The sequence below is a fragment of the Acomys russatus genome, chromosome 13 (genome assembly GCF_903995435.1).
Source record: "Acomys russatus chromosome 13, mAcoRus1.1, whole genome shotgun sequence".
NCBI lineage: Eukaryota > Metazoa > Chordata > Mammalia > Rodentia > Muridae > Acomys > Acomys russatus.
In genome coordinates, this window is record NC_067149.1 from 29,065,544 (window position 1) to 29,093,324 (window position 27,781).

At 41.7% G+C, this 27,781-nt stretch overlaps 1 protein-coding gene across 2 annotated transcripts in view; it reads left to right on the plus strand.

The window, feature by feature from the left end:
• Ppp4r2 (protein phosphatase 4 regulatory subunit 2) overlaps positions 1-27,781 on the plus strand; it is a 43,592-nt gene that overhangs the window by 404 nt on the left and 15,407 nt on the right. The window contains exons 2-3 of one of the 2 annotated variants that reach the window (XM_051154997.1): positions 445-526; positions 24,778-24,948. In XM_051154997.1, the coding sequence (XP_051010954.1) occupies positions 445-526; positions 24,778-24,948 (253 nt within the window). Of the gene's footprint in view, positions 1-444; positions 527-23,214; positions 23,234-24,777; positions 24,949-27,781 lie in introns of those variants that run through there. The other variant, XM_051154998.1, reaches the window with a different exon arrangement.

Here is a 27,781-nt window from a genome sequence, read left to right on the forward strand (position 1 = left end):
GGGGATGGCGGCTTAGTTGGCTGGTGTTGGGGGGTGGATTCGTTCAGTTACACGCCCTGGGGTTCGGGGCTTGGATCGGTTGCCAGGGCTCCCCTGCACCACTCTTGGGAAACACCGTGAAAGGATGGTCTGTGGGGTGGAGTGCCCCCTTTAGGAGAATTCGCCCTGTTGGTGGAAGAGGGTGTTATGGAGGTAGGGATTCTGGGCTGGACGTGGGTATTTGTGTAAGAGGCTGATTTTGATTTTTTGAGACAGGGTTTCTCTGTGTAGCCCTGGCTGTCCTGGAACTCACTCAGCCTTCCAAGTGCTGGGATTAAAGGCATGTCCCAGCGTCATCCACCGGAGGCTCATTTTCTTGTTTCTAAAATGTAGAGAAAGACTTTGAGTACGATTTTCTTGGAGAGAGGACATAGAGATAACCTTTTCTTTCTTTTCTTTATCTAGATTTTGAAAAGAGAGGGAAAAAGGAAGTTTGTCCTGTCCTGGATCAGTTTCTCTGTCATGTAGCCAAAACTGGAGAAACAATGTAAGTAGAAAACATGGGTTCATGATCACAGGCCTATCTGTTACTCAGGGCTGTTTAGGAAAGTGGGGGGGGGGGCGCGGAGAGGATTTCAGAATGTTCAGAATAGATCTGTCAAAATTAGGGATACCGGGGCGGGGGGTGGGGGGTGGGTAGGATAGCACAACAGGCTAAGGTACTTGGTGCCAGGTCTGAGGATTTGAGTTTGATCTGGGAGTCCCACTTAATGGAAGGAGAGAACTGACTCTCAAAAGTTGTCCTCACACACAGCAGATAAATGAATGGATGTAATAAAACATTGGAGAGGTCTTAAAGATCACAGTAGAGGTGAGAATCCTTTTGACTTGAGGCATAACAAATGTTAAGAATTTATCAGAGCTTTCTGGATTATCTGTGCTTTGGCACAAAGAGAACCTCCTAGTTTGAAAGAACCTGAGAAAAGAATGTTCCATTATGTTTCTTGATCATTGCAAACAGATTTATTCCCATAATTTCCTGCCTTTGATAGTGTTTCGGGAATTTGTTGTTGGCATTTTGTTCTGTCCTGTATCCGCCCTTTTGCTGGCATACTAATCATGTTGTTTGGAGTCTACTTGTATTTGCTGTCTTGAGGATTTAGGGTGGCTATCTGGCGCATTGCAGGTGGTGAGGTTGTCACTGTCCTGAGTTTCTAGGTTAGCTAACTTAGTACATATGTAGGCCTGGGCTCACTTTGTAGACTAGGCTGGCCTCGAACTTACAGAGACCCGCCTGCCTCTGCCTCTTTGAATGCTGGTAATTTCCAAATGTTGTCAGTCTGAACTCTATACTGTCTTTTTCAAAAGGAAAAATCTGGTTTATTCTGTAATTTGTGTGGTAGAAGTTACTTTCACACTGGCTCAGTTATTCCGTGTAAGGATAACTCACCTTTGCACACTGCTCTGAGTAGTGTTGGGCGGGGAGCATTGTTAGTGAGCCACCTGCTTAGTTTGAGTATAACATTCAGCAAGTGATGATATAGCTTCTCTCTTATTATAATTTTTTAGACAGGGTCTTATTTTGTATCCCTGGCTGGTCTGGAGCTACTATGTAGACCAGGCTGGACTTGAACTCGGTGATTCTTACTGCCCCTGCCTTCCAGGCGCTAGGATTAAAGTCTTAGGCAGCCAGCCAGATTGTTCTTTCTTTGTTGAGATGGGATCTCAACTCTAGCTCAGGTGCCTCAGAACGCATTAGATAGCCCAGACTGACCTCAAACTCTAGGCACTCCTATTTCAGTCACCAAGTGCTGGGATTACAGATGTGAGCTTGCCACACTCAGCTTTCCTCATTGTCACCGTCATCTTGTTATTATTACTAATGGTGGCACTGGAGCTAGAACCTAGTACCTTATGTGCTAGACAAGAGCAACTACATTCTCAGCCTCCTTAAAAATTTATTGTGAAGCCTTCAATCCCAGCACTTTGGAGACAGGTGGATCTGTGAGTTCCGGGTCAGCCTGATCTACAGAGTCAGGCCAGGGCAGCCAGGTCTACACAGAGAAACTTTAAACTTTAAAAAAGCTTTGAATTACTGTCTCTTTAAGGTACCCACGTTGGCTTTGAACTTAGGGTTCTTCTTTCACCTCTGTAGTGCTTGAATTCCATGCATGCCCCAACATGCTTAGCTGTCTTTATTAACAAGTGTTCCTTTTTTACAAGATTGGTTTATGGTTCTAGTTTAGCTTTCTAACAACTAGTTGGATCTTAGGAAGAAAAAAATATCTGGTGTAGTGCATAATTTAGTAGTTAAACTAGCAGAACCTCTTCAGTGGTCTATTAAAATAAATCCATCAGTGATACTTAATATCTCTGTGCATGTCAGCTTTAAGAATGGCATCCTTTTGGGGCATGATTGTGAATGCCTTTAATCTCATCAGAGAATTAAAGGCAGAAACAGTCGGACCTCTGAGTTTAAGAACAGCCTGATCTGCATAGTTCTAGGACAGCTGGCTATCTCAAAAAATAAAAACAAAACAAAGGTGGTGGGGAGAAGGAAGAAAGTGAAAGATATTTACTAGGCTAGAGAGATGGCTAGTTGGTTGAGATCTGGCTGCGCTTCCAGAGGACCCAGGTTTGATTATTGGCACCTACTTGCTTGTAGGGTCACAACTCTCTGGAACTTTGTTCCAGGGGCTATCACCAAGAGCACAGCACACACACTTGGTGCACACTTATACGTGCAAGCAAAACATCCAAAATGAATGCAAATCACTAGTTTTACTTATATAGAAAAGCCGACTAGGTGCCATCTTTCAAAAATAGTCGCTGACTGAGTCCCTAAAATATCATCGCTTACATTGCCTTTCTTCCTCTTGAGCTGTGGACTGGACTAAGCTATTTCTGTATCATCAGGAAAAAAAGCATTTTATTTCCGGAAGGTTTTTTGGGGGGGGGCGGGATACAAGATTATCTTAACTGGGCAGTGGTGGTGCATGCCTTTGATGGCCAGCCTTTGTGAGGCAAAGGCAGCAGATTTCTGAGTTTGAGGCCAGCCTGCCTAGTCTTCAGAGTGAGTTCTAGGACAGCCAGGGCTATGCAGAGAAATCCTGGGGGTGGAGGGATATCTTAGACTGGTGCTTATTACTCCCATCTATATAAACTGCCTTAATGTGTTTATATGTTGTTTTGTTTTGGGGGACAGGTTTTCTGTGTAGCCTTGGCTGTCCTGGACTTAAAAAGATCTCTCGTCTGCCTCTGCAACCCTGAGTGCTGGGATTATAGGATTGTGTCTCTCTACTCCTTGCTCTACCTTAACTTTCTGATAAATACAACGCCTACAGTTGAAAGTTTCTAACATATAGCTTTTGAATGTCTTGTCTTATCCTGTCTTGTTATATCACCAGGTGGCTGGAGAATCCATCAGAGGTGTTTTTGGTTTTTTTTGACAGCTAATCTACTCTGATTTAGGAATTGAATTCTCTACTTAGTACATTGTTTGGATATTGTACATTCAGATGTTCTATATTAAAATGATTCATGCTTTTATATTCTTATTACATTTGATGAAGTTTAAACAAGAATTTCTTTCTCAAACTAGGTGTTTTTTGGGGGGGGTTGTTTTTGTTTGTTTGTTTTGTTTTATAAGCAAATTAGTTATATCGTTTGTCTGCTTGTCTTTCACTGGTCCTAGGGGTGGAACCTGGCCCTTGCATACGTTAGCTCAGTGCTCAACCTTTGAGTCACAACTGCAGAACCAGGTGGTGATTACTTTGTTTTTCTGGTGTTGGAGGTGACATCCAAACTCTTCTGTGTGCCTGCCCAGTCCAATATTGTGAGCTTTTTAATGAACTTGTCCACAACAAGAATCCCTGGAGTGATTGGATCAGTATATATCCCACAGTTATTATATGAATCTATCATTACACGCTACAAATTTTATCTTTTGGTTTTTTCAAGACAAGGTTTCACTGTTTAGCTCTGGCTATCCTGGAAAACTCTATAGACCAGGCTGGCCTCTTAACTCAGAGTTCCTTCTGCCACTGCCTCCCAAGTGCTGGGATTAAAGTCACCTGGCCTTAAGGTTTATTTTTAATGTCCTTTCAGATCTTCACTCACTGGGTGTGGCCAAGAGCATTTCTTTCTTTCTTTCTTCCTTTGTTTTTTGCAAACTTGAGTCTCTCTATGTAGGCTCATCTGTCCTAGATGTCACTTTGTAGACCAGGCTGGCCTCAAACTCACAGCAATCTGCCTGCCTCAGCTTCCCAAGTGCTGGGATTAAAGGCGTGCTCCACCATGTCCAGCTGAGCACTGCTCTCAAGCTGGGCTGCCATAATTTCTGGTGATACTGCTTGGGAGGGGGGGAGAGTGAGTGAGAGAGAGAGAGAGAGAGAGAGAGAGAGAGAGAGAGAGAGAGAGAGAGAGAGAGTGTGTGTGTGTGTGTGTGTGTGTGTGTGTGTGTGTGTGTGTGTGTGTGTGTGTTGGTCCTTAGTTCAGGGCCTTAACCTCCCTACCATTTCTTCTTATACAGGTAGGTCCCAGAGATAGACAAATTATCAGCTTTTCCTCACCCTTTTGGGGTTTGATGGGCTTTTATTTTTCTGTCTAGTCTGTCTGACATGGGGTTTTGAGAGATTGATTAAAACCAACAATGCCATTCTTTCTGGTTCCCTTTAAAAAAAAAAGATTTATTTATTATGTATACAGTGTTCTGCCTTGAGTGTATATCTGCACACCACAGAAGGACACCAGCTCTCATTATAGATGGTTGTGAGCTACCATGTGGTTGCTGGGAATTGAACTCAGGACTTTTGGAAGAGGAGCCAGTGCTCTTAATCTCTGAGCCATTTCTCCAGCCCACTGGTTTCCTTCTTTTTAAGGAAAACTTAAATCCTTCCTAGACCACTATTGTGTGAGAAAACTTTTCTCCAGATAGGGAACCCAGTACAGACCAAAGTACAGAGACCACCCAAGTCCAACTTGGTGAACCAATGAGTTTTATTGGGGTTACTTACAGGAATATAAGTGAGGGGGGTTACTTACAGGAACTGAAATGACTGAAAGACAACTGCATCATCAAGACCCACCCTAGCCTAGGTGATAGCTCACAAAATCTGGTAAACCTGGAACACACTGTATAGCCTTTAGGCAGCAGAACAGATTGGAGAGTGTTCTTTGTATTTTGGTTGGTCTAAACCTTTTCCAGGCACCCCTGCTGGTTTCTGCTGTTTACAGGCAGCTGGTCTCATTGTTTGAATCTCAGCTTCTCTGGGAGTCTTCTGTTAAGTTCAGCTTTTCTTCCTCTGAGAGAGACTCACTCTTAGATTTAATAAAAGCTTGCTCTGGCAGGGAGGGGCCTGTGAATCTGGTCAGTTTCAGGGAGTTCTTGCTTTGTTTACCTCCCCACTCAAGTAGCTTGGCTATAGGATGGAATGTTTTGATCATGGAGGAAACTGTTATACAACAGCAGTTAAAATAAGGCTATAGGGGCTAGAGAGATGGCTCAGAGATTATTAAGAGCACTGACTGCTCTTCCAGAGGTCTTGAGTTTAATTCCCAGCAACCACATGGTAGCTCACAACCATCTATAATGTGATCTGATGCCCTCTTCTGGCCTGCACTGTATACGTAAAAAAAAAATGCTATGACTAGTACCTTGCGTATTAGCCAGGCGTTGGTGGTGCACACCTTTAATCTCAGCACTCGGTTGGCAGAGGCAGGTAGATTGCTGTGAGTTCAAGGACAGCCTGGCTTACAAAGCAAGTCCAGGACAGTCAAGGCTACACAGAAACTCTGTCTCGAAAAACCAAAAAAAAAAAAAAGAAAGAAAGAAAATAATATGTAAAAACTTAGCCTGCTGCTTGTTGCTAAATCAATAATAGCTGTCAATAGGGTTCGGAGTGGTAGGTGTGATGGGAGTTTGAGAAGTCCAGCTATTGTTGCCCCTATTATGCTGGAACTTGCTTTATAGTTTAGGCTGGCTCCAGCTGCCAGTCCTGTCTGACCCTCCTTGTGCTTATATATTTGATACTTCAGGAAGGAAATAAAGTTAGGTAACTTAAAGGTAGTTACTAGTAAGTAGATCTGCATGGTTATAGTGTGAGGTTGTTGGGTTCCTATAATTTTCTCAAGGTCGGAAATGTTGTTTTGTCTGATGTAGCTCTGAAACACTTGGAAATGGTGTCTACACTGTCTTCTACATCCTGCCTTTGTGAAATTTGTTCCCCTTAACTACTTTTTAAAAAGATTTTTTTCTTTCTTTTTTCATTTTCGTTTTTTGAGACAGGGTTTCTCTGTGTAGCCTTGGCTGTCCTAGACTCATTTTGTAGACCAGGCTAGCCTGGAACTCACATTGATCCTCCTGCTTCTGCCTCTGGGAGTGCTGGGATTAAAGGCGTGTCACCACCATGCCCAACTTTTATTTAGTTCTTTATTTATGAGTGCTCTATCTGCATATGCACCTACATGCCCGAAGAGGGCATGAGATTCTAGTATAGATGGTTGTGAGCCACCATGTTGTTGCTGGGAATTGAACCCAGGACCTCTGGAAGAGCAGACAGTGCTCCAGCCCCTATTAGTAACTACTTAATGCTGTGACATACTGGTTTTTCAGTCTTATTTTTGTTTTAATCACACATTTACTGAAGTGTGGAAGTCAAAGGACACCTTGCAAAAATCAATTATTTCCTTCCACTGTGTGCCCCAGAATCAAACTCAGGTCATCAGGTGTGTTCCATCTTAACCAGTCTCAGCTTTTTTTTTTTTTTTTTTTTTTTTTTTTTTTTTTAATGGAAGAAACTACAGATTAAAGGCTTTGTTTTTGTTTTTCTTCCTGGAATCTAACTTCTCATTTTCCCATTAATTTTAAAGGTATAACATCTGAAACTTGGTCTGTTATATGAGCTATAGTTTTGTAAGTTATTTTCAGTGTCTGTATCTCCAAAACACTGAGTACATTCTGCTTTTGTGTTATTGTTTGTGTGTATGAGTTTGGGACATGCCGATGCACACACATGTGGAGGCCAGAAACGTGGGATACTCACCTTTTTGGCTAAGCCAGGATCCACCTGTCTCTACCCTGTAACTCTGGGGTTACATGCATACAAAACCACACCTCACTTTTTATGTGAATGCTAAAAATTCAAACTTAGATCTCTTAAACATTTTTTACCCTCAGAACCATCTCCCTAGGCAACCTCCCCACCCTGTTTTGTTATTAATATATGATACTTAGTACATAATGTGTTTCAGTATGAGGTTTTTATACATGCAGGGTCTCACCGTGTAGCTCTGGCTGGCCTGAAGCAGCCATGTAGATCAAGCTGGCTTTTGACTCAGAGATCCACCTTCCTCTGCTTCCTAAGTGCTGGGATTAAAGGCGTGCCACCATAATTGCCTGGAAAAATTATTTTTAGGTAAACCTTGCTCGGTAGCCCAGGCTGTCCTTAGACTTGTGCTCTTCCTCCTTTAGCCTCCTGAGTGCTGAAGTTGCAGGTGAGCATATTGCCTGGCTCACACAGGAACTTCTGCTTTGCATTGTTAACTGTTTTCCACCAAACCTCAAGACAGACAGATTTATGAACATATTTTGCATAAGATATACAATGTTTTCTGTAAATAGCCTGACTGCTTTAATCATAGTGCCTGTTTTCTGTGAAGAATGTATTGTATTTAAAATGGGGCTAGTCTTACAAAGTTTAAAATGTAGGTGGTAGGCAACGCAGTTTTTGTTTTTCCTTTTCCCCCCCCCCTTCGGTTTTTTGAGACAGAGTTTCTCTGTGTAGCCTGGGCTGTCTTGAACTCACTTTGTAGACCAGGCTGGCCTCGAACTCGCAGATCCCCCTGTCTCTGCCTCCTGAGTGCTGGGATTAAAGGAGTGTGCCACCACGCCTGGCAGCAATTAAATTATGCTTGGGCATGCTCAATACCTCAGGTCCTATCAAAACTCTTTCCTTTATGCACTGCTTGTGCTGTGTTCACTGTGTGATCCCTTCCCTCTCCACTGTAGCAGTCTGACTTAAAACCATCATTAGAATTCAAAATAAAATGTTAGGTGTAGGGTTCCATTACCATCATTACCTAAGCTGCCCTCCTGACCAGCACAGCAGTTCTTTCTCTGTGGTACTTTATATAGCACATATCCTGATGCCTGAGCCTTGTGGATGGGAGAAAGTTTGGGCAGGTATTAGAAGGTGGTGTGTGGTGATGGCTGAACATTAGATGCCCTGAGTGAAGGGCAGTAAGATAGGTGACCTCTATACTCTTAACAAGTCATTTTGACATTTCTGATCACCTCAAAGGTTAGACACTCTGGGTGCCATGGCACATGCTTTTAATCCAGTACTTGGGATTAAAAGCAGGCGAATCTCTGCCAGGCGTGATGGCTCACGCCTTTAATCCCAGCACTCAGGAGGCAGAGACAGGCGGATCACTGAGTTTGAGACCAGCCTGGTCTACAAAGCGAGTCCAGGACAGCCAAGACTAACACAGAGAAACCCTGTCTCAAAAAAAACCAAAAAACAAACAAACAAAAAAAACCCAAAACAAACAAACAAAAAAACCAACCAACCAAACAAAAAAACCCAAAACTAAAACCAAAACCAAACCAAACCAAAACAAAAAGGCAGGTGAATCTCTGAGTTCAAGGCCAATCTGGTCTACACGGTAAGTCCAGGACACCAAGGCTACAAAACACTGTTGACTGGAGGGGTGAGGGTGGTATAGGCTTAGTCTTGAAGACACATTGATCCACCTGCCTCTGCCTACTGAGTGTTGGTGTTAAAAGTGTGCGCCATGAGTTATTTCTACTATATTTTTTATCTCCTACAAGTTCTTAGCATGGAGATTGGTCTCACTTTTTAGGAGTTTATACAAAGTGTTTCTTCACAGAACAGACTTGAGTGTAGGTAGAATGTGAACGCCTCATGGTCTCTTTGTGTAGCTTTGGCTGTCCTGGAACACTCTGTAGACCAGGCTGGCTCTGAACTGATAGAGATCCATCTGCTTTTTCCTCTCAAGTGCTGGGATTAACTGTGTGCTCCACGACCACCCAGCATATATTAGGTTTTTCATCATAGGGTGACTTTAGCTTGTCATTTAAGACTGTTCAAAGGGCTCTACAAACAGTCCTGTATCACTTGATAAGGATACTTTCTGAGAACCTTGCTGGGAGTTGGTGCTATTTGCAAACATTGGAGATGGTGGTGGAGGTCATTCAGTGGGACTGCAGAGGCAGCAGCTGGCACCATGGAGTTAGCTGTTACACAGTCAACTTTGTTTTAGCTAGAAGTTCTCTAGCAGTAAAATGTGTGTTGGCCACTGAGTCACATGTACTTACCAAGACTCATGTGCCATAGTAACTGGATATGCTGCAGTGCACTATTGTGATGGCATGCGCTGCCATCACACTAGGCAATAGGAATTTTTCATTTTCGGGCTGGAGAGATGGCTCAGTGGTTAAGAGCACTGTCTGCTCTTCCAGAGGTCATGAGTTCAATTCCCAGCAACCACATGACGGCTCACAACCATCTATAATGAGATCCGGTGCCCTCTTCCGGAATTCAGGTGTACATGCAGGCAGAATACTGAACACATAATAAATAAATAAATCTTAAAAAAAAAAAAAGAAGGAATTTTTCATTTTCATTGTATTCTGTTATTGTTCTGTTGATGATCAAAACATGTAGTATATGACCAAATATTTTATGTGAAAACCTTTTCATGGTTGTCTTTCTTCATAGAAACTTTCATGTTTAATATGTGTTGATAGTTTGTTTTTACTTACCATTCTGTAACTTTGAGTGGGCAGAACTTGACTTGCTCTCCAGTGTGGCACACAGAGAACTAGGTTAAAAGATAGAAGAAAAAACTTTACAATGAAAAAAATTCATTTTGTGTGCATGCTAGTATAGAGAGATAGGGCTTGGGGTGAGTGTTGGTCTTCAGTAGGCTTCCACATATATCTATATCTAACCTTAACTAGATAGATAGATAGATAGATAGATAGATAGATAGAGGGAGAGGATTCTTTAGCTTGGGCTGGAACAAACCAGGCTGGGCTAATTCAGAGAGAAAGCTACCTGCTTCTGTGTTCTGAGTGCTAGTACTAAAGGTATGTGCTGAAGCTGGACATGGTGGCACACAGCCTGTAATCCCAGAATTTGGGAGGCAGAGATAGGTGGATTGCTGTGAGTTTGAGGCCAACCTGGTCTACAGAGTGTGTCTAGGACAGTCAAGGCTACACAAAGAAACCCTGTCTCTAAAACCAACAAAACAGAACAAAAGAAAGTGTGTGCCACAACACTTGGACAGCTTGGCTTTTGAGACAAATTCTCTCATTGGGACTCTGGACTCACTAATTATGTTAGTGCTTACCAGTTAGATTGTTGTCCACAGGCCCTAGAATTCTGACTTTCCTATCCAACACTGGTATTACAAGTACACATTACCATGACTAATTTTTTTGTTTTGTTTTGTTTTTTATCTAGACCTAAGACAATATTCTAACCTTAGAAAACAATAGAAAATATCTGAACCTTGACAGTGTACGTGTAAATATTTGAAGATAAATTTGCCTTATTTACTTTCAATTTCCTTATGTCCAAAGTCCGTCCGTTCTTTGTTTATCCATTTCCTAGACCTTAAATTGTCAAAGAAGACAGTGACCTTGCCCTCTAAATACTTTACTATTTTCTATGCTGCATTATGAATATTTTATTAAAAACCTGTGTCATGCCAAGCCAGTCTCCTTCAGTTGTCTGATCATAATCCCCTTTGCCTGTGTGTGTTTAGTTTTTTATTTTTTTGGAGTCAGGGTCTCTAGTTCTGGATGGGCTGGAACTCACAGAGATCTTCTTGTCTCTGCTTCACAAGTGCTTTTGAGTTTGAAGAATATACTGCTATGTTTAGTATTTTTAAATTTTTTATTGGACATAGATCTCTTGTAGCCCCAGGAAGACCTTGAACTCTGTTCTTATTTGCACCTCTGGTCTGTCTTCAGTTTCCAGATACTGGAATACTAAGTCTCAATTTGTAGTCCCAGGCACCTGTTATGTAGAAACCAGAAGCAGAGGCCAGGCTGGCCTAGAACTTGTGATACTTTTGTTCCTGTCTCTCAGATGCTGGGATTATAGGCATGTACTACCATATGTGTCTAGGGTCATGTATTTTGTATCATTGGTTCTTTAAAATAGTAGAGTTAACCGTTTTAGCTTGAGCTGATACAACAACACAGAGGGTGCATGGCTTAGTAAACAGGCTTTTTTCTCGTAGTTTTTTAGACTGGAAAGTCTAAGATGAGGGTATCCTGTGGTGGTGAAACTTTGCCTTGTCAATATTGCACACACTTCAGAGAATGTCAGTTTCTCCTGTCTTTAGGCTCTAACCTAATCATGAAGGTCCATGCAGATGGCCTCTTCTAGCCATAATTACCTGTGAAAGGCACCATCTCCACAAGTCATTGCATTGAACTCTTAGGGCTTCAAATTGTGAATGTTATAAGATTTCATATTGAGTTAATACTTAACATAGATTTGTGCAGAAAAAGAACCTTAGGTTTACTGATTAAATTGGAGTGTGAGAGCATTGTTGAAGATGGCTTTCTTGCAAGTGTATCTTGAGTTGCAGAAACATTTTGTTCCTTCAGCTGTGTTTAAAGAAGGTATAAGAAAGGGTTTGGATTTATTGAGCACAATCTGTGTGACTAGTTATGTATTTGGACAGCCTGTACATAACATTTGTAGTGTTTTGGTTTTTGTTTTTGTTTTTTCGAGACATGGTTTTTTCTCTGTTATCTTGGCTGTCCTGGACTCGCTTTGTAGACCAGGCTGGCCTCGAACTCATAGCAATCCGCCTGCCTCTGCCTCCCGAGTGCTGGGATTAAAGGCGTGTTCCACCATGCCCAGCAAAATTCACTTCACAACCTTTATCATTATTTTACTGTCCCAGATATACTACATTTTGAAAATTTGTTCTAGAGAAACTTTTATAAATTGTTTTTTTTCTGTTACGTGAGACGCTTTATAGACCTTGATTTCTTCTCAGCTCTCAAAACAACTGTTATAGTGGATGTCTGCCACTGGGCCTGACTGAACATGGAGTTCGTTCGTTCTTTCTTTCTTTTTTTGTTTTAAGATTTATTTATTATGTATACAGTCCTCTTCCTGCATGTATGCCTGCATGCCGGAAGAGGGCATTAGTTTACATTATAGATGGTTGTGAGCCACCATGTGGTTTCTGGGCATTGAACTCAGGACCTCTGTAAGAGCAGTTGGTGCTCTTAACCACTGAGCCATCTCTCCAGCCCCGAACATGGAGTTCTTTCAGAGAAATGTCTTAAGTAGTCCTTTAGATGAGTCTAAGGCTAGTTGGGTCCAGAGTAAGCTCACTTGTTTTGTTATGCACTTCTGTTTACAAGGATCAGGTTTTTTTTTTTTTTTTTTACATGTACATAGGGAGCTGTGTGTGTGTGTGAATTTGCTTAGAGAACAACTCTGGGTGTCTTTTTTTCTTCATCTTGAATCAGGGTTTTTTTTGCACTGCAAATACTAGGTTGGTTGGTCTCAAGCTTGAGGTGCATGTATTCAAGTACCTTGGGGGTTGGGGAACAGCTTAGTGAGTAGGTTTCAGTGTCATGTTTGTATTAGCTTAGCATTCTAATGTATGGCACATACCAGGGGAAAATGTAAAATTGGAATTAGCTTTAAATATTTACATTTATAAAAATTTCTCCTGCTTGTGAATAGTTATGTAAATTCTTTTACAACTTTGACGTAACTTAACCTGACTAATGGCTTAATTCTGGGATCTCTTTGCTGACTAGAAATTTAAAAAGGTGTGTGTGTGTGTGTGTGTGTGGGCGAGCGTGCGCCCACACACACACACACACATACACACACGCTTCATCTCCATTTTTTTGTTTTTGTTTTTTAAGATAGGGTTTCTCTGTGTAGCCTGGACTGTAGACCAGACTGGCCTCAAACTCACAGAAATCTGCCTTTCTCCCAAGTGTTGGGATTACAGTTGTGTGCCACCATGCCCGGCTTCATCTCTTTGTTTTAAAAGATGTATTTTAATATTTTTAGATGTATGTGTTTGGAGTTGGGATATGTAAGCATACGTGTGTTGCCAATACAAGCCAGGCAGAACTCTACCAGAGCAAGTGCTCTTAACTGCCTAACCATCTTTTCAGACCCCTTCCCTTCATTTTCAAGTGTAGATGAGTCTTTAGAACTTCAGTTTAAGTGGCTATTTAAATTTTGCATTGGTAGCGCAAGCCTTTAATCCCTGCACTCTGGAGGCAGAGGTAGGCGGATTGCTGTGAGTTCAAGGCCAGCCTGATCTACAAAGCAAATCCAGGACAGCCAAGGCTAACAGAGAGACCCTGTCTGGAAAAAAAAAAACAAAAAAAGAACTTCAGTTTCCCCCTCCTACCCCTTCCTCTCCCCTCTCTGGAGATTGAATCTTTTTCTTTTCTTTTTTTATTTTTGAGACAGGGTCTCTCCATGTAGCCTTAGGTGTCCTGGACTTGCTTTGTAGACCAGGCTGGCCTCGAGCTCAGAGCGATCCGCCTCTCCAGTGCTGGGATTAAAGGCGTGCGCCACTAAGCCTGGTTTGTGGATTGAATCTTAATGTTAGGCATTGTAGTACTCCAGTCCCCAGTATGTTTTCTTACTACGATTTAGTCTTATTAATACTTAGTCTTAACTGTTTGTAATTTTAGGAGAAACATATTTAAATGCATTGGTTGATAGCTCTAGCAGCTTAAAAGAACATTCACTTTTTTTTTTTTTTCAAGACAGGGTTTCTCTGTGTAACCTTGGCTGTCTTGGACTCATTTTGTTGACCATGCTGGCCTCCAACTCCCAGAGATCTGCCTGCCTATGCTGGGATCACAGGCGTGAGCCAGCTGAGCATTCACTCTTAAAGGATATTTATTGTGTGTGCCATGTGCTGGATCCTGGAAACCTGATTGGAATGACTGAAGAAAAGACAGACACACAGACAAGCATAACAAAAAGCTAGCTGAGGCCAGGTGGCTCATGCCTCTAGTCCCGGCACCGGAGAGGCAGGTGGATCTCTCTGAGTTCGAGGCCAGCCTTGTCTACAAAGTGAGCCTAGGACCAGCCAGGGCTGATACACAGAGAAACCTGGTGCAAAAAAACAAAACAAAACAAAACAAACAAACAAACAAAAAGATAGCTGAGATCAGATGGAGGAGTGGTCTGATGGGGACTTTACAATTGCCCAGGTGGGCTGGGTGGTTTACCTAGTAGCTGGGAACTGTGATTTGAGACTTTCTGCATACACTTCTTTCAGCCAGAGGTCAAAGGCTTTGGCATTTCTATGAGCCTGACCTGGAAAGGTCTTGCCCTGGCCATGCCTATGCCAATGACATACATTTACCTAGGACTTCATCTCCTCACACGTGTACCACACTTGTGCATGCATGCATATGCAGAAGACAACTTTCAGGAGTTGGTTCCACCACATAGGTCTTGGGGCTTGAACTCAGGTTGCCAGGTTTGTAGGGTGAGTGTGCCTTTGCTGCTGAGCCATCTCCTTGGCCTTAATCTATGGCTTAATTAGTATGAAAGAGTTACATTTTAACGGATACTTGATAGTCTGATATTCCTTGTCTAAAATAAGTTTTCTGTATTTTACCAGTTCAGCTCCCCTAATCTGAATGTCCAGAACCTCAATTGCTCCAAAATCTGAAGTTTTGAGCCTTGAGAGGATAGTTGTATTTCTGATTTTTTTTTTTTAAACAGCATTTTTGTTTGTTGTTTAGGGATGTTCAAATGTGTATGCCACTTTGGGTTAATAGGATTTATGGGGAAAATCATCTCCCTAATTTGTGATTAACTGAAGATTGGTACAGAGTGCTACACATTAAAGCCCAGATTCTCTGAATGCTGAGGCAGAACATCAAGGATTAGGTAATCTGCTAGAGTGGATAGTTTGCAAAGACTTGAGTTAATGATCCCTACAACATTTTAAGTACTAAACTATAAGAAGTAAAAATTTAAATGGGAAATCAAAAGAGACCCCCTCCACCTCTCCTTTCTGGTTGAAACAAATTATTCTAGATTTTATCCTAAAGGAGTCTTTGGGTTTTAAAGTCTTTTACATAACTAATTTTTGGGTGGCTTCTCCAGTGACATAAGTAAAATTGAGTTGAATTTATAATAAGATGCATGCTTATTGGGGGACATCTCTGGGGCAGGTTCACTGGTCTCACAGGAGGAGGTCAGTGAGGTTGCAAGGCTGGGCTGGGGTGCGGACTTCTTAAAGGGGAGTGGGGAAGAGTTGTGCTGTGATGGGGAGGTACTAGGGTATTAGTCTTTTTTGGTGAGTTCAGGGCCCTGTAGGTGGGTCTTAGGTCCAGTGGTCACTTTGGAACCCAGAGCTAGGAGCTGCCTTTGTCCAGTGTTTTGCCTCAGCTTTTGAAAGCGGCGACCTGCCTGCTTGGAAGGACCTCTTGGCCCAGGCAATCTTGCCTTTGTTTCAAAACTTCCAACGTAACAATTTTGATTCACTTAAATCCAAAAGAAATGGAGGAAGATATTTTTTAGAAGGATGTTGAGTTAGCAATCAGGCTGTGGGTAGGAGGATAGGGCACCTGTGGGAGAGAGACTAAGCCACTGTAGTTGGTAGAGCTGTTCCTTGAGCTGCTGCCAGAAGGCTAGTTAGTTATGCTTCAGCGCTGCTGCTCTTCCAGTTCCTTCTGGTCCACGTTTCTGAGACAGTGTCTGATTGATCTGCTTGGATTAATCTACGTTTTGAGGGGACCTGGTGGACACCATCCTACAAGAAGAAAATAGAAACAGCTGGGGAGGCCCATCCTTGAGTTTTAATTTTTTCCAGAAAAGTAGTGAGTACAAATGAGTTGGGAAGCCAGCTCCTCTATACATAACAGTGCGCTCAGTTGATTACTAAGTAAAGTCCATTAGTAAGGGTTACAGTTAAAACTTTGTTGCAGTGGGAAGAACAGCTCGAGATGCCTTCAGTACTGCAGTCTATAGAAGTCTGTGTGTTGGTGTTGTGTACTAATGTTTTTATGACAAGGATGTCGTTCCCTTCCCCCCACCCCACCCCAAAAAAGAAAGCCTCCTTTCTCTGAAACTCACCACTAAGCTGCCTGGAATTTACAGAGATCCACCTGCCTCTGCCTTTCAAATGCTAGGAATAAAGCTGTGTGCCACCAAGCCGGGCTAAGAGGCTAAGAAAGGCCACGCATACTTTTTATTATCAAGGTATCTGATGCTTTAACAGTTACAAAGTATGTTTTGTAGGTAAATTAGGTCAAGTTCTTAGGAAGGGATCAGCAGGTTTTAATAGTTGCACAAGGAGGTGTCGGGAGTACAGGGATAAAAGGAAGCCAGAATATGCAAGGCTACTGGTTGCTGGGCACGGGTGGGGTGGGGTGTCAGAAACTTTAGCTAATACATTGAATTTTTAAAGTAGACCAGAAGTGGTTGCTTAAGGATTTTGTGTGAGAGAGGTAAACTATAGCTTTACCCTTGGGAACTGTAGCACACTTCAGAAGTAGGAAAGTTCCTCAGGAAACTAGTACAGTGTTAAGTTCTGAGACTTGGCAATAGGGGAAATGAGATTCTCACAGAACTTTGGCTTTTCCTTCTGAGAATATTCTCTGTACACCATTTTCATCGCTGTGGGTTTTAGCTCAGGCTTCTTAAAAAATACCTGCCTGAGTTACATTGAAAATCCTTGTGTGCCTCCATTGCTGAAGTTAGAATTTAAGGCCCTGGGATGTTGAAGAGTCTGTAGCACTTGGCCTGCTTAAGTTGTGGCCCTCTGCGTTCCTGCTCTCTTGTCACAGTGACGGCATGGTTTTCCTTTCTGAGTGCCTATCTTTAAAGGCATGCTAAGGCCCCTCAGGAAACCCTCCTTTCCCATGTTAGATGTGCTTATGACACTTGATGACTTCCTTAGTCGAGTGTGTAATTTGCTGTGCCGATACTTTTAGTATAGAGTATGATATTCATGGAGCAATCTGGACTCTTTCACCTGTTCTGTAAGTTAATGTTTTGTTTTGGTGTTGTCTTGTATTTAATCAGTAGTGGGGGTGTGCAGCATTTTCACAGACTAGGGAGGGGCAAGAGTGGGATGATCAAGGGCAGGAGGAAATAGCAGAATGACATGCATGTCCTGTGCGTCATTGTAGACCTCCTGAAGACTCAGGCTTGAAGCAGAGAAAGTAATGTTAGACTGAATTATAAAAGGAATTATACTATGAATGGTTGTGCTGAGCTCTTTTAGGTATGATGAGGGAAATGTGGGGGTGCTGTTTATTCTTTGTTCTCCCCTCCCCCCTTCATTTGAGCTGATGACTGAAACCAGCACTCAGACACAGCATTACACAGCTCTACCACTAAGCTGTACTTGCAGACCTTTAAAGGCACAGCTTGAAGTCATGCTAAGGAATAGTGGGGGTTTTAAAATAAGTGACAGCCAGAGGTAACAAAAATCGGTTTGTGTGTATGTGTGTGTGTGTGTGTGTGTGTGTGTGTGTGTGTGTGTGTGTGTATATATACACACATATATATATTTTATTATTTGTTTATTTTTCAAATAGGATCTCAGTATAGCCCTGGCTGGCCTGAAGCTTACCGTTTAGACCAGGCTGACCTCAAAATTTTGGAGACCTTCCCTCTGGCTCCTGAGTGTTGGACTTAAAGGTGTATATCACCACACCTAAGACTCTTGTTTTCTTTTGAAACAGTATCTCACTGGCCCTGACAAGCTTAGAACTTTGTAGTCCAGTCTGGCCTTGAACTTACAGAAATCCTCTGGCCTCTGCCTTCCAGCTGTGCATTATCATGCTTGGCCCCCAGTTACAGTCTTTATATATTTTAAGGTATAACAAGATTTTTTGATAGGTGTGGTAAGGGGAAAGGAATCAGTAATGATTTAGGAATTTTAGGGGAGGGGGTTTCAAGACAGGGTTTCTCTGTGTAACAGCTCCTAGAAATTGCTCTGTAGACCAGGCTGTCCTTGAGATCCACCTGCCTCTGCCTTGAGTGCTGGGATTAAAGGCCTGCACCTTCTCCACCTGATTTAGGAATTTTTCATCACACAGAAAAGAAAATTCTGGCAGGAACTATTGGTAGAAAAAAATCAGTTCACTGATGGAGATTTTTAGCAAAGTGGAAACATGAAGTGCATATTTGAATGGGTAAATCTTGGAAATGAGATCTAATTGACCTACATAGGTGTAAAAATTAAACTGGGTGGAACCACTGTCTGTTCATAAAGAAGAGGTAGGTTGAGCTGAGCACTGCAGCATTGAGCAGTTGAAAATGGGGAAGAATGCTTGTAGAATGCTCCTCATAGAGCAGGGAAGATGAAGTGTGAGAATTAACCACTGGAAATAGCAACATGGAAGTTACTGATGGTCTTAATAGGGACAAATTAGATTTAATGATACAGCGAAAGCCTGACTGGGAGATACCATCACTGGAATTTTACTGTATAGGACAATGAAGAAATGAGGTGGGAACTAGGAAAGGTCAGTAAAGAAAAGAAAAATGAAGATGGAAGAAATATGTAGGCGGATAATCTACCAATGAAATGCGTGTGTAGGTGATAAGAGGGGAGGTTCACATAGGTGAATACATAGATCAAGTGTACATGAGAAAGTTGGGCATTCCCTCCCTAATGCCCCAGTTTTACAAAAGAAATAGGAAGTGAGGTCATTGAATGTGACAGCAGTTGGTTAAGTATTGAAGAGAGCGAAGATTAGGGTGAGAGCACTGGAAGTCCTGGTGGAGTCCAACTTTTGGGAATGTGAAGTACACTTATTCCTCCTCATCAAGTACTATAAAGTAAATATCACTAGAGTTTCAGAAAGCTAAGTGATAAAATTTTTCCTCTTATTTTCTATACTGGCCTGTTAGTTGACATTTTCTTTATCTTTAAATGAAGAATATAAATGGGGGCGGGGCATGGTGGCACACACCTTTAATCCCAGCCCTCGGGAGGCAGAGGCAGGCGGATCTCTGAGTTCCAGGTCAATACTGAGAGTTTTCTTCTCTTTAACAAAAGGGAATGTGTTAAGTGCCTCTGAAAGTATTTGTAGGGCAGAGACTTCTGAACTTAACCTGTTACATGACAGTACAAGAGTAGTGTTATGAGCTCAACAGAAGTCTTTGTTGCTGTTGCCAGGCGATGGTGGTACCTACCTCTAATGCCAGTACTCCTGAGCTAGAGGAATGTGAGTTTGAGGCCAGCCTGGTCAACAGAATGAGACCCAGGACAGAAAACCCAGTCTCAAAAAACAAGTCTTGATTAACTGATCAGTTTTCTCTTATTAAAGCCATTTCAAGATGTTACCCTAATCCCCAAGTTCTTTTTTTTTCTCCTTCCCCCGAGACAGGGTCTCTCTGTAACAGCCCTGGCTGTCCTGGACTCGCTTTGTAGACCAGGCTGATGTTGAACTCAGCAATCTGCCTGCCTATACCTCCGAGGGCTAGGATTAAAGGTTGTGTGCCACCATTCCCGGCTCACCCCCAAGTTCTTATATTTCTTTCTACTTTATTACTTTTAAATATTTGGTTTATGTGTATGAGTGTTTTGCTTGTATGTATGTATATATGTACACCACATGTATACCTGGTGCTCCTGGAGGTCAGAGCATTGTATCTCTTAGAATTGAATTTATAAATGGTTGTCAGCCAGCGTGGGTGATGTAAACGCTTATCCCAGCTCTCTGCAAAAGCAGAAAGTATTAATAGTCTATGACACCTCAAGAGGGGAACATACATGCCTCCTTAGAGCAGTGCTTCTCAACCTTCCTAATGCTGTGGCCCTTTAATACAGCTCCTCATGTGCTCACCCTCAGGCATAAAGTTACTTGTGATGTTGCTTCGTGACTGGAATTTTGCTACTGTTATGAATTGTAATATAAAATGGTCCTTTGATTCTTCCCCCCTACACGCGCGCGCGCGCGCGCGCGCACACACACACACACACACACACATGAGTTGTGACTCACAGGTTGGGAAACACTGCCTAAGAGGAATTCATTCCTGTCAGACAGGCTAAGAACATCTCCTTGTTCTTTGTTTTAACACCTCAATCTTGAGGCGAAGCATGCCTCTGTCAGATACAGATACAAACAATGTAAGTAAGGAACCATGTTTGATCACTTTCAGTCAGGGTCAGGTGCACAGGCTGCTTCTGCATCATCCCTAGGCTTTGGTGACTTTTGGGAGGGCTGGCTCAAGCAGCCCCATTAGAGATTTTTTTTTCCCTCTTTGAGACAGGGTTTCTCTGTGTAGTCCTGCCAATTCTGGACTCAACTTTGTAGACCAGACTTGCCTCGAACTCAAAGAGATCTACCTGCTTTTGCCTCCCCGAGTGCTGGGATTAAAGTGCGGGGATTAAAGGCATGCGCCACTATGCCCAGTTAGGGTGGCTACTTTCATTTACCCTTATGAACTCTGATAGGCATCCTTTGGTGTCTTGAGGGTATTCTTATAGGAACCCTGCTCCTACCAAATTCAGGATGCTCAAGTCCTTTAGTATTTATAATGTTCAACCCACAGACATTTTCCCATGTGTGGCCTGTTTTGGTGACCTCATTACTGTGGTAAGAAATCCTGGCAAAAGGAGAAGAAGGATTTAGTTTAGTTCATTAAACTCATGGTACCAAAGGCATAGGTAGCAGAAAGAGTTAAACTGGATGTTTACATTGCCCTTTCAAAGGTCACGGTGCTAGAGTATTTATTTTTTAAATGAACCATTTACACTTTAGAATTTTTATTTTCATTGGTTATGTTATTTTATGTCTCATCATGAGATTTTAGTTGAGGTTCTGGGTTTCCTAGTTTCATTTTTCATTATAGTCCTCAGCAGAAGGGATTAGGGCTTAGAATGGCTCTTGTTTTTGTTTGTTTGTTTGTTTTTTCCCCTTGCTTTTCAAGACAGGGTTTCTCTGTGTAGCCTTAGCTGTCCTGTCCTCACTTTGTAGACCAGGCTGGACTCTGCCTCCTGAGTGCTGAGATTAAAGGCTTAGAGTGGTTCTTAACTGGTGACAGTTCATTTGGCATTTTTGGAGGTCCTCTTGTTACTTTTGAGGTGTGCCAGCGGTGCTCCTGTCACAAGTGAATAGTGGTTGGCCATGCTATAAATAAAACACTAAAGCACATAGCAACTTGCCACCACACAGGATTCTGTGGCCCACCAATGCCGGCGTTCTGAGTCTGAGAAGCTCCCTTTGTTTACATTTTTTTCCTGTACTATCTTTACTTAAGTCTTTTTACCTTTTCCCTGTTTTCTACACTCACTCTTTTCAGGTCCAGCTTAAAGTTCCGGCTCTCCTGAGCCCTCCTGTCACAGCTCTAAACCACTTGATCCTTCTATAGGTTCTGTGCATTAGCACTAAAATTCCTGCTACAAATTTTCCAAGAGTTTAATATCCAAACTCTTTTGAATTAATTTTGTTAATCATGAATCTTCCTCTTCCATTTCTTCAGGAAATTTTATGTTGAAACAGGCTAGCCTGGAACTGGGTTCAAGTGATCCTCCAGCCTTAGTCTCTTGAGTAGCTGGGACCACCGTCTGTGATGTCACTGTTTTTTCTTCAGGACCTTTTAACTCCTATTGTGGCTTGTTAAAATGAAAAGGTGGAGGGCTTATCACATGTAGCCCATGCTGACCTTGAATTTCTAATTTCTCTCTCTCTTTGAAAGATTTTTGTTTATTTATTACATATACACTGTTCTTTCTGAATGTATGCCTTCACACCAGAAGAAAGCACCACTTCTCAGTATAGATGGTTATGAGTCACCATGTGGTTACTGGGAATTGAGCTCAGGAGGACCTCTGGAAGAGCAGCCAGTGCTCTTAACCGCTGAGCCATCTTCCAGCCCCTCAATTTCTGATCTCATCTCTCTGTCTCAACTCCTTGGATTATAGTCCTATATCATCATACCCAGTTTATGGAGTGCTAGGGTTCCAGCTCAGGGCACCATTTTCCAGCCTAGCATCGTACCAACTGAATTATAGCTCCTTCTCATATTTAAAAAACAGCAGAACACACTTGAATTTCTGATAATGTTGTTAGTGCAGTTTCGAGCTGCTTCTGGATTGATGCTTTGTTGTCATCAGTTCTGTCCACTATTGCTTTCAGTGTCATTAGTATAGCTGTGAGCACAGTGAAGATGCCTAACTCCCTGAGTCAAGCCCTGATCTCTTGAAACAGTTTGAAAACTGCTCTCCTAGTTTATAGGGCTGCTACGTAGCAAATTTGTATGTACACTATTTTCTTTAAATTTGTTTAAGTAGTGAACTTACATGAGATTACTGTTTGCTCAATAAAATAGGTGAGACTGGGCAGTGGTGGTGCACACCTTTAATCCCAGCACTCAGAAGGCAGAGGCAGGGGGATCACTGAGTTTGAGACCAGCTTGGTCTACAAAGTCAGGCCAGGACAGCCAAGTCTACACAGAGAAACCCTGTCTTGAAAAACCAAAAAAAAAAAAAGAAAGAAAGAAAGAAAGAAAGAAAATAGGGCATCCCTAACTTGTGTCTCCTAGATCTTAGACTGCTTGTTCAGATACCCTCTTTCATTTTTTTGTTACACTAATAGTAAAGTGTGAGGAGAGGATAAAAAGGCCCAGTACTATTCCCAGGGAGACACAAGCAAACCTCTACTTACCTTTGATTAGAAACCAATGTCAGGCCAAAGTAAGGGTACCACCAAAGTCCAACTTGGTGAGCATTGGCTCAATTTATGTTTACTGGTTGTTTCAGTCAATGTTCTGTTGCTGTGGAGAGACACTATGACCATGGCAGTGGCAACTCTTAAGAAAGGAAAGCATCTCATTGGGGCTTGCTTACCGCACCTTCCTAATACAGCTCCTCAGGTTGTGTTGTTCCCTGACCACAGAATTATTTTTGTTGCTGCTTTGTAACTGTAATTTTGCTACTGTTAAGGCTTGTTACGTAAGTATTTGTGTTTTCTGATGGTCTTGGATGACTCCTGTGAAATGATTGTTTGGTCCTTCAAGAGGTCTCGACCCACAGGTTAAGATCCACTAGTTGAGAGGTTTATCAATATCAGCATGGTGGTAGACAGGGTGCTGGAGTAGGAACTAAGAGTTCTGTATCACGACCTACAGGGAACAGAAAGAATAGAAGCCGGGCATGGTGGCACACACCTTTAATCCCAGCACTCGGGAGGCAGAGGCAAGAGGATCACTCTGGGTTCAAGGCCAGCCTGGTCTACAAAGTGAGTCCAGGATAGCCAAGGATACCCAGAGAAACCCTATCTTGAAAAACAAAAGTGGGGAGGGGACCACAGAGACATTGGACTTGAGCTTTTGAATCCTAGAGCCCACTCCCAGCGACACGCTTCCTCCAACAAGGCCACACCTCCTTATCCCTTTTGAATAACACCCCTCCTTAATGACCAAGCATTCAAATATATAAGCCTATGGAGGCCATTCCTATTCAACCCTCTACACTGGTATTACTTACAGAAGTATGGATAAAGGGGTATTTACATGAATCTCATACAGCAGCTTTATCACCAAAAGCTCACCCCAGCGTGAATGGCAGGTTACCCATGAAACTGGAAATAAGGACTGCATTGTGCTGTTTGTAGGTAGCTGAGCAGGTCAGAGAATCTTCCAGGCAATGTGGCTCATCTGAGCATCTTCTAGGCCACTCTTGGGCATGGGACAGTACTAGAGAGATGCTTTAGTGGTTCAGAGCACTTCTTGGCTCTTCAGAGGATCTGGGTTTTGATTCCCAGCACCCATATGACAACTCATAGCTGTCTACAACTCCAGTTCCAGGAGATCTGAAACACCCTTTTGGCCTAGTTGGGCACCAGGCACTCAAGGGTGCACGGACAAACATTCAGGCAAACATCCATATACATTTTTTAACCCATACACATTTTTAAAAAGTCAGCAGTTCTTACTGCTTATATGAAGTTGGGGAAAACAGGTTGAGCAAACTGGTCAATGTCAGGATTTCAGGGACTTGTGAAACAGCTGAGTTGTTTACTGCCTGAGTCTCAAGGAGCATTCCTATAAAATGTCCTGAATCTTAACAACTTCCTGCAAAGATGGAACATTTTATTTTGAAGGAAATTGCCACACAACAATGAATAGGATACTTTTTGTATATTTTGTTGCATGTATGTTTGTGTGCCTATGTGTGAATATCATCACGTGAGTATGGTTAGAGTCTTCCCTTGAACCCCGAGCTTGCTGGTAAAGCTTGTCTGGCTAGCCAGCTGGCTTCAGGGATCTCCCATCTTCACCTTCTAAGCACTGGAATTAGAGGCAAGTCACCACATCCACCTGGTACTTGGTTCTGGGGATCCAAACTCTGGTCCTCATGCTTGAGCTTCAGGTGCCTTAAACATCCAGCTGTTTTCCTAGCTCAGGCTGTGACCAGCACCCTGAATACCTCAAATGGCAATGACTAAAGAGGCAGGTGAAATTAAAATTATTTAGGCTTTTGTTGTTTTTTGTTTATATATTTTTTTTGAGACAACATCTCACTATGTCACCCCTGATTCTGATTGGCCTGGAACTTTGTAGACAAAACTGGCCTTAAACTCACAGAGATCCTCCTGCCTCAGTCTCCCAAGTGCTAGAATTAATGGTGCTGCCAAACCTGGCTTATTCTATATTTTTAATGTTAAGAGACTTTCTTAGTCCATGTAAGCATTATTATAGCATGGAAATTATGACCATCTTTATAATTCTGTATTTGTGTTTAGTGTTAAGTAATTGTTAATGTGTTCTGATTTTTCTATAGGATTCAGTGGTCCCAGTTTAAAGGCTATTTCATTTTCAAACTGGAGAAAGTGATGGATGATTTCAGAACTTCAGCTCCTGAGCCAAGAGGTCCTCCTAATCCTAATGTTGAGTATATTCCCTTTGATGAAATGAAGGAAAGAATACTGAAAATTGTCACTGGATTTAATGGGTATGTGCGTAATTAATGATGATAAAAGATTTTTTTAACAACAAAGATGTTGTTTTCTTAAATCTTGCTATATTTGATTGATAATTGACTGTTGTATCTCTAGTGCTTGCCAAATTTTGGCTCATAAATATTTTAAATGTTTACAGTTTTAAAAAAACTTATTTATAGTCTTTGTTGAAAAAAACAAACTTGAACCACTTTTAAGAGTTTCAGGGGTATTCAGACTTTAATGTGCATGATAGCAGCAGCATTCCTTTATCAAAAATATTTTAATGTTTCTTTTGTTTGGTAGTATCTTGATATTTGGTGAAGAATTATCTATACTTAAGAGGTTTATTTGTTTATTTTAGGGTTTGTGTGTCCCCCTTTCTCCCAGTAACTACACAGTTTTAATCTTTTGTAAAATGTTGAAAACAGCAGGAACACTAAACGAATGTATTACTCGCCGTCCTTCACATTGTGTTCCAAGTTAGGACTCAGATGTGCTGCAGGGAAGATGCACTTGTGAAGTGGAGTTGTTGAGTGTAGTACGTACAGCAAGCATGTGACAACAGCATGAAACACAGGGAGTTGGGTTTCTGTTAGTAAAGTTCCTATTTATTGGTAGATTCTTTGTGAAGAAGTTTTAATTTTATGTTTTTATACTACAAATAGCCTGATTCTTCTGGGGGCAGGGTTTTGTGACAGGGTCTTAACTATGTTTCCCTGGCTAGCCTTGAGTTCACAGAGATCCACTTGTCTCTTTGTCCTTTGTTGGGATCAAAGATGTGTACCACCATTCTCAGCTGTTTATTCACATTTTACGTTTAGGAATTTGCCTACAATATTAGAAGTTTATGCTCTGGCTTTGGGTCTATTACTAAAACTGCTTCTTCCATGAGACGGCATAGCTTAGTGATTAGTTTCATGAGATTAGTTTTCCCTGGGGCTCTGGAATGAGGGGAGATTTCTCTTGACTGACCCCGTATCAGTTATGTAACCATATGCCTGTTCATTATGAGTACCAGGAAGAAGCCACATGTTATGTGTGTTATATGTTGCATAAGATTTAATTTTGAGCTAAATGTATGTAGAATAAACAGATTTCCTTTGTAGAATATTTGTATCTAGTGTGTGTGCAACACACACATACACACGCACACACACACTACATAGACATTCCCAATATGGGAGTTGAATTATGCAACTGCATTGTGAATATTGAGCTAATTTGTAAGAGTGAATATTCTTAATTGTATTAAAGTTAAACTAGGTAACAGTTTAGATAAAACTAAAATATAATTTCTTAACCTGTTAAAACATGTATTCATCTACTTCAGATGATTTAAACAGTCATTAAATGCCTAAGCACACTTAAGTATAATTGCTCTTAAGGTATTTTTTATCTTTGAGGCATAAGTATTTTAATTCTAGTTTTCAGAATGGCTGTTTGGATTAATTACTCTAATTAGGCAGAATCTAAGTTTAATTAGTGATATATTATGAATTTTCATTTTATATCTGCCTTTTTGGTCTATAAGCTATATATTGAAACATAATTTTTTGTTTTTAAGTTCTGAATATAGACTTTAAAATATAACCTTTTTTTCTCTCCTTTCATCAGTTTCTTTTTTTTTTTTTTTTTCTTTCTTGGTTTTTTGAGACAGGGTGTCTCTATGTAGCCTTGGCTGTCTTGGACTTGCTTTGTAGAGCAGGCTAGCAGGCTGGCCCCGAATTCACAGTGATCTACCTACCTCTGCCTCCTGAGTGCTAGAATTAAAGGCGAGTGCCACCATGCCCGACCTCCTCCTCCTCCTCTTCCTCTTCTTCCTCCTCTTCCTCCTCCTCCTCCTCCTCTTCTTCTTCTTCTTCAAATAATATTTTGTGACGTATGCCTGTGTGTCTCTCATCTGTGTTGGTTCTTGTGACCACCATAGGTTCTGTCAGAATGTTGCCTACCATTGCTCAGCTAGGGATCCAATTCCACTTGTCTTTGCCTACCAGCATTTGGGATATAGAAAAGCATGCTGCGTATCTAAATTCTGGTCTTTGGGCTGGGGCACAGCAAACACTTTACCACTGGGCCATCACCCCAGCCCTGTTCATCAGTTGAGGGACTACTTTCTAGTATACTTTTCTTATATTTAATAGATGTTTTTGATAAAAGTGATATATCTTTATTCTTTTTAAAAAGATCCCCAAATATCAGAAATATATACAGAATTGAACGTTCAGTGCTAGTTGTATTTTCATTTTACAAAGGTTTTGATACCTTAGTAATCAGTAAGTACATGTATAGCCTGGTGTGTTGTGATGGCTCATTACTTGCGTTGTTCTAGCACTCAGAAGTCTGTGGCAGGATGATTTCAGACTGCGTGCCAAACAACCTGTGCTACATAGTGAGATCTACCTTAAAAACATGAAGGAGGAGAGGGGCTTGAGACATGGTTCAGCTGTTAAAGAGTGTGCAGCTCTTCCAGAGGCTAGAGTTGATAACCACCTGCAACCGAAGCTCCAGAGGATTAAATGCCTCCTGGCTTCCACCAACATGTGCCCTCATGTACACACCCACACTAACAGAGAAAGACAGACAGACACACGAAATCTTTTTTCTTAAAGCCAAGCATGGTTAATCCCAGCACTCAGGAGTTCGAGGTCAGCCTGCTCAACAACGTGAGTCCAGGACTACACAGGGTTTATTTATTTATTTATTTTTTAATTCAAAAAGAAAAGAAAAAGTGTTTTCTTCTTTGGTTCTGTTTTCTAATATGTAAGTGGCTGTTAATATACCATTTTCTCTATGAAAGTAAGTGGGCTCTTTTTTCTTTTTCCAAGTGAAGTGAGGGGAGCAATA